General features: G+C 36.3%; 1 protein-coding gene across 2 annotated transcripts in view; it reads left to right on the top strand.

Annotated features, from left to right (window-relative positions):
• LOC113808226 (SID1 transmembrane family member 1) overlaps positions 1-7,500 on the top strand; it is a 23,549-nt gene that overhangs the window by 15,550 nt on the left and 499 nt on the right. For both annotated transcript variants that reach the window (XM_027359573.2, XM_027359572.2), the window contains 12 exons: positions 357-501; positions 954-1,037; positions 1,376-1,605; positions 1,734-1,843; positions 2,206-2,314; positions 2,637-2,784; positions 3,258-3,455; positions 3,804-3,921; positions 4,357-4,596; positions 4,773-5,008; positions 5,329-5,553; positions 6,730-7,500. The exon at positions 6,730-7,500 is cut by the window's right edge and continues 499 nt beyond it. In XM_027359573.2, coding sequence (XP_027215374.2) covers positions 357-501; positions 954-1,037; positions 1,376-1,605; positions 1,734-1,843; positions 2,206-2,314; positions 2,637-2,784; positions 3,258-3,455; positions 3,804-3,921; positions 4,357-4,596; positions 4,773-5,008; positions 5,329-5,553; positions 6,730-6,792 — 1,906 coding nt within the window. In that variant the 3' untranslated portion in view covers positions 6,793-7,500. The remainder of the gene's footprint in view (positions 1-356; positions 502-953; positions 1,038-1,375; positions 1,606-1,733; positions 1,844-2,205; positions 2,315-2,636; positions 2,785-3,257; positions 3,456-3,803; positions 3,922-4,356; positions 4,597-4,772; positions 5,009-5,328; positions 5,554-6,729) is intronic.

The raw sequence follows: 7,500 nt of genomic DNA, 5'->3' as shown, positions 1-7,500 counted from the left end.
ATGAGGAATTAGGAATTATTTATATAATTGGGTTAAAGGAGTTTACAGATTTTAATTTTGATTTTGTGTTGAGTAAAAGTTTGGCAGTTAAACATTAGGAGAATATGCATTGCTGTGTTAATGACAAAATACTATAGATTCAGGTTTATGCTATGTACAGATATTTAGATTTTGCATTTTCTTTTCACCCATCTGCCTGGATTGTAAAGTTACAAAATCAACTCTTCGAATATAATGTAACCATTTCATTATAGAATAGGCTCCAGATCTGTTGAAGCCTTATCATGGTTTCTTATCCCAAAATGGATTCCAAATGCATTCTAACTACAATATTGAAATTCTCACTCTCCTTCCAGACTCCATGAGAAGCAGACCTTTGAGGTAACCCCTTCGACTCCCGTTTTCTATGAGTTCCAGTTCCCAGACCACGTGGATATGATTCTTGTAAAGGCCAATGCTGAGGATGACTTCTGCGCGATGGTGGCCATTCAGAATATTACGGTGAGGACCTAATGCTGGTTTTTCTTGCGTATATATGTGGCGAGTTTGGGTGTTGGTCCTTTATTATTACTGTTATTGCTTTGGATACAATTTTATTACTATAATTTTTTTTGTTGTGTTATTGTGCTATTATTTGTATTGCTATTATTATTGGTATGTTCATTATGATTGCTTATATTGTCAGTGGATTCGGTTATTCCTATTATTGATTATATTAGCCTATTGAAATATTGTTATGATAATAACTAAAAGGGAATTGTTAGTATTATTTATATGATTCTGTTTTCTTTATGCCTTTTTGATATTTTCCTTAAAAGATATTTAGAGTAGTTGACTTTTATATTATCATATTATTATTACTCTACATATTCGTAATATTCCATAAAGTTATTATAATTGGTATTGATGTGATTGTTATAATCATTATGACACAAGTACATTTTTTGTTACAGTGTCCTGTATTTGACAGTGAGGAGAACATTAAGTATGGCAACTTCTACCAGACAATGACATACCAAGCTGGTATCACAGTTCGGGTAAGCACTTGCAGTACGGAGAATACCTGAATGGTCTGAGTTTTCCTTGCGATGGTGTAGTGGTTGCATTATAATCTCTGTATTTTATCATACCTAGGGTTTTTGATATTTGATTGTTTTAATGTATCTTTTCTCTTTTCTTGGTCATAGCTGTAAGAGAGAGAGAGACAGACAGAGGATTGAAGTCTCCAGTCTGTTAGTCTGACCTTTTTTTGCTTCTTTCAGCTACATTAGAATAGGACTAAGAAAAGGGAGAAGATACAGTAATGAAATTGAAATGTTAAGAACCATAGCTATGTGTGTAATATTTCCTGATGGGTCCCCTTCCCCTCCCACAGAAAGAGAATTACCCCAAAGGCCTCTATGTGATCGTGGTGATGCTCTCCAATGATGAGCCATGTTCAGGGTCATTCCAGCACATTTTCCGCACGAGGAGGAAGACTGTCACAATCAGCATCGAGGAGAAAATCACAAAACTGGAGTACTTGGCTGCTATCTTTGCTGGCCTGGGCTTCTGTGCCTTTTTCTACATTGTCACTGTCATTCTGGCATGCGTGTCATATATCAGGTAACTTTTAAAGGATAAAATGTCTGTAGATTTTGTAATGTCATGCAATTTTCTAGTTTCACTCAGGAATACAATATTCCTTAAGATGGAGCCTCTGTTATGAACCCAGTCCCCTTTCATCATTTTAGAGCCAAGAGAAAGCAACCTCGTGAACGTAGCCTTCTTGATGACTCGATTATCACACCGGAGGACCTCAACACCTCAGGACCTTCGTACGGTGCCATAGATTCTCAAGGAAGTGAGTTTAGGGTGATGTGGTTCAATTAGCAATGATCTTCATGTTAATATTTTGATGGTTTTTACTGGGCGTACGTGTGTGCCTGCATGTATGCGTGTTTGTGTGTGAGTGAGTGAGTGAGTGTGTGTGCATGTGCGCGTGTGTGAACGGTTTGCGTGTGTGTGTGTGTGTGCATGTGCGCATGTGTGCGTGTTTGTGGGTATGTGTGTGTGAGTAACTTGCCCTGGCCACTGGATTGCACAACAGCCAGTATTTGGAGGTTAAAACTCTTTATCACCCAGATGATAAAAATATCAGAATTTTGTTTTGTACTTTTGATTCTATCCAAATCCCTTGTAATGTGATGTTGTATTTGTTTCCAGGAAATGAGCCCAAGGATCACGGCCTGCCACGTACCGTGTCAGACTCTTCTTTAGATGAGGACGACATTGACATGCTGACAGATGCAGAGAGTGACAAGGACATTTTCAGGTCTGCTTCAAGGAATGGATTTGGTTTTGTCATACATGTTTTGAGATTAATTTACAGTTGATAATAGGTAGAAGACCAACTTCATGTTCAGTGAGCAGAGTTCATTGTAAAAAATGTAGATAGTAGCATAATTGAAAATGAATTAATTTCACAGCATTAGAATATCCTTAATGCATTCTGATTTTTTTGATGAAGATATAATCAAACTGTGCTAAATATATCTCTTGCATTGTGACATTATTCCTTCTCATTCATATATACATTTTTTATATTTCATATCTATGAAAGTTTCCTCATAATTCATCGCAAATTTGTTCCTCAGAACAAAAACCTTCCTATATGTGAGTGACCTGGCAAGAAAGGACATGCGAGTGTTGAATAAGAAGTCACAATTGTACATCTGGGGCCTGCTTACTGTAGGCGTCTTCTATGCCGTCCCAGTCATTCAGCTCGTTATCACTTACCAGAAGGTGGTGTATTTTATATTTTGTGCTCTCATTCTTATGGGAAATGATATATTATGCTTACTTTGCTTGTTTTGTTGCCATCATTTGTGGAAAGTTTGCTTGTTGATAAAGTTGTATGATAGGTATTTTATTGTCTTATTGTGTTGGACATTTGTGTTCGTCCTTGAGAAAGGGATAAAAGAATGAAAAGTATAGATAAAGATGTACTTGTATGAACTATATATACTGTTGACCAAAATGTTTTGATCTGTTTTGTAAAGGCAATTTTTTTTTTTTTTTTTTCTTTTCACCCAAGTGGCTTGGTTTAGGGATGCAAATCAAAATGTATATTTTTTTTATTCCAACTGACTGAAGAAATTTATTGATATAGAGCAATGATAGATGTGAGAAATGCTAATACTATTTATTATGAAAATTCTTAGGAGATATGTTTATAGATAAAAAAAAGAGACTGACAACAAAACACACACAAACAGGTGCTAGATGTAACGGGAAACCAAGACCTGTGTTATTACAACTTCTGGTGTGCGCACCCCCTTGGACCACTGAGCGACTTCAATCACGTTTTCTCGAATATCAGCTACATCCTCTTTGGAATTTTGTTCATGGGTGTCTGTGTGCGGAGAAGCCATCGACATAAGCAGGCAGTTTTGCAGGACTATAAGATTGATAAGGTGGGTATCCGGTTTATGGAGATTTCATGCATTTGTATTGTTTTTCACTGATTTTGGTTGGGGGGTTTCGTGGCTTTTTTTTTGAGAAGTGGCAATGAGAAGGTTAGCTGTGATTTCTTTTTGAAAACTGTGATTTAAGAAAGGAGCGAAGTTACTTTTGTGGATTAGTAGTAAGTAACATTCAGAAAGAAGCATATAAAATTAAATGAACTAGTGCAAAAACCACTCTACCCTCTTGCCACACCTAATCAGAATAGAAACAAAAATTAATTTTGATATTTTCCCCTTTCATTATAATGCAAACAACATCAAATAAACACTGGACATCATGTAGTTCCCTCTTTGCAGTACTACGGAATTCCCCAGCACTTTGGAATATTTTACGCCATGGGGGGTTCGCTAATCATGGAGGGGTTGCTTAGCGGTTGCTACCACATCTGCCCGAACAACTCCAATTACCAATTTGGTGAGTACGGAGGTGTTTTGTTATCAGTTTTTATGATTATTGTTTGTTCATTTATTGATATATTTTGTGTTATGTTATAGTTATCTATTTTTTGTTTCTTATTCATCTGTTTATATTAAGAAGGTTGGATACTTCAGGTTTCATTTGATATGAATGAGTTTCAAGTGAGATATATTATATTGTTCATCTATATCCTGGTTGGATGATGATGATAATTCACGGTGATGATGATTCATGGTGATGATGATTCACACTGATGATGATGATTCACGGTGATGATGATAATTCATGGTGATGATGATGATTGTTCACCATGATAGTGTTGATGAATTTATTGTTGTTATTATTATTATTATCATTATTTTTATTATTATTAATTAAAATAAAATCCCCCCTTATTAAAGTCTGAATAAACTCCCTTCTCTCTCAATGCAGACACCTCCTTCATGTACGTGATCTCGGTGATGTCCATGCTTAAGATCTACCAGACGCGGCACCCAGACATCAACGCCAGTGCGAGTGCTGCCTTTGCTGCTCTAGCATTGGCTGTAGTCCTGGGTGTCATTGGTGTGCTGACAGGAACAACTTTATTCTGGGTCATCTTTGGCTTCATCCACGTGATCTCGTGCCTCCTCCTGTCATGCAACATTTACTACATGGGGAGGTGGAAGTGTGGTAAGTTGTCAGTTTGTGTTGGTTTGCGCTGTTGCAGTAAATGTTGTTTTTATTAAAAGTATATTGAATGATATTACTATTCTTGATATTATTGATATTCATTCTGTAACTTAATAAGTTGTATGACTTAGCAAGATTTGGTAGATGTTTTAGTACGTCTCTTGTTGTTGTTCTAGACCTGGGTCTATTTGGACGGATGAAAACTTGGTTCATGAGTGAGCTAAGCGACTGGCGGGGAATCTGCAGGCCAATGTACTGTGATCGCATGGTTCTCCTGCTCTTGGGTAATGCTGCCAACTGGGGGCTGGCCATTTATGGGATGGTCTCTACACCGAAGGACTTTGCTTCATACCTCTTGATCATTTTCTTGACGAATTTGCTTTTGTACATTGCCTTTTACATCATCATGAAGGTGAGTGAGACTATTGTGGTAGGATACTGCATGGTTTTTGTGTTGCTAGAAAACTATGAGCAAGAATTTAAGAATTTTACTTTTGTGCTTTCTGTTTTTTTGGATTTATAGATTTTAGTTTAAAGTTTGAAAATATAATCAAACTTGAGGAAAGATTTTGAGGAAAGACATTATTTTTTTCAAGTTGGGAAATATAGTAAAAAGCTAGAAAAAACAACAGATTTTCAAGATCGGAAACCTTTCCTATTTGAAAGTACTTAAACAAGCAAGAGAAAGGCCCTATTGTTTGATGTCAGTTAACAAACCACGCTCCTTCCCAGCTGAGACACCGTGAACGCCTCCAGCTGCAACCTTTGGTTTACTTGCTGCTTTGCCTGTTTGGTTGGAGCGCTGCCATCTTCTTCTACGTGCACCACACAACTACTTGGGAACTCACTCCTGCGCACAGCCGCCAGTTTAACCAGGAGTGTGTCTTGCTTCACTTTTACGACACTCACGACATTTGGCATTTCTTCTCAGCTGCAGCGATGTTCTTTGGTTTCATGGTGAGGAACCTCTGTGTGTGTGTGTGTGTGTGTGTGTGTGTGTGTGTGTGTGTGTGTGTGTGTGTGTGTGTGTGTGTGTGTGTGTGTGTGTTTGTTTGTGTGTGTGTGTTTGTTTGTGTGTGTGTGTTTGTTTGTGTGTGTGTGTTTGTTTGTGTGTGTGTGTTTGTTTGTGTGTGTGTGTTTGTGTGTGTGTGTATGTTTGTGTGTGTGTGTATTTTGTGTGTGTGTGTATGCTTGTGTGTTTGTATGTGTGTGTGTGTGTGTGTGTGTGTCTGTGGGTGTGTATGTTTGTGTGTGTGTATGTGTGTTTGTGTGTGTGTGTGTGTGTGTGTGTGTGTGTGTGTGTGTGTGTGTGTGTGTCTGTGTGTGTGTGTGTGTGTGTGTGTGTGTGTGTGTGTGTGTGTGTGTGTGAGAGAGAGAGAGAGAGAGAGAGAGAGAGAGAGAGAGAGAGAGAGAGAGAGAGAGAGAGAGAGAGAGAGAGAGAGAGAGAGAGAGAGAGAGAGAGAGACATTAACAAATTGTAAATTATATTTGTCTAACTATTAACAAACTGTTTTAATCAAAGAACCAGTTAGTAAGTTAACATGCCCTCAGATTTTTTTTTTCCTTAATGCTATTAATACAGATGGTTATTATTAGTGTTTGTATTGCGAGTATGATGATATTATTAACTATACTTGTAACAATAAATTATTTAAAAAAGATCTTTTCCAAAAATCAAGGGAGAGGGTAAACAGTTGAGATAAAAAGGACTAGTAATTGGTGATTAAGCACTTATAATAATAATGATCATAATAATAATTGTAAAAGTTTTATTCACCAAGAAAGCTATTACAGACATAGACATTGACATTGTGTCTTGGTTTGCAAAATAATGATGATAAAGGTATTTATTTAAAGATAATAAACACTTATAAAAGATGTATAAAAACAATTTAGTTTAGAAACTATATAAGGAATCATCAGTAGGTAAAGATAATCAATAAACAATAAGACACAGTGGACAAGGCATGTATTCTCGCCTTCCTGTCAGTATTAGGTAAAGTGTAATCATTAAACATATCTGTTTTCCTATAATGTAGCTTTTGATGTAAATGTGGCAAAAGAATATTTTTCAAATATCTGTAGACAAGCTTGGCTGTTGATTAAAGGTATTTTTATTTTCTCTTATTGCAGCTTCTCCTCACCTTAGATGATGATCTTGCACACACGCCTCGAGAGAAGATTCCAGTTTTCTAAGGGCTGCGACAGTGATGTATGTTATAGCGAAGACGGTGCTTTTAGGAGGAAGCTTGAGTGGAGAGTCTCAAGCACTGTTGTTTTAATTTTTTGCTTTATTTGTTTCGTTGCTTTATTTTTCATACTTTTTAAATGTCACTTTTTTTTATTCTCTCTCTCTCTTTTTATTTTTTATTTTCTCTTACTTTTTCATGTAGCTTTTCTGTTTTCTTTAATGAGTTCACTGTTATAGTGAAGAATGATGTACTGGAGGTTAAAGAATGTAACTTTTGATACTGACCAGGAGATGTGTTATTGTAAAATGTGTTCACCCTGAAACAGTAATGTAATTTTCAGTTTTACCAAAAACAACTTTCCTGAAATTAATAATTTATTTATTTTTGTAGTAGTGTGTGTTGTAAAAGCAGGGTATACTTGATTGACTGTTTGACTTTGTGGAACAGTTCAGTCCAAAAATGTTTTTTCTCTTCTATCTGTACATAATATAGAGGCAATACATGCATTTTTCCCCCGAAGATTATTTTTGTTACTTATAAGGTTGTGTATATTTCTACGTATGGCTGATTGTTCAGCATTAAGGATGATGATTATTGGTAAAGAGAGCTTTACAGTTAAGGGACGTTACTTTCTTCAGAGAATGTATTAGATCTAGAATATATTTGATACTTTTTCTTAATACAGAGTATATTCCCCATAATGCTTTGTGTC

This window comes from Penaeus vannamei, chromosome 40, assembly GCF_042767895.1.
Source record: "Penaeus vannamei isolate JL-2024 chromosome 40, ASM4276789v1, whole genome shotgun sequence".
Taxonomy (NCBI): Eukaryota; Metazoa; Arthropoda; class Malacostraca; order Decapoda; family Penaeidae; genus Penaeus; species Penaeus vannamei.
This window is presented reverse-complemented; position numbering and strand designations above follow the sequence as displayed.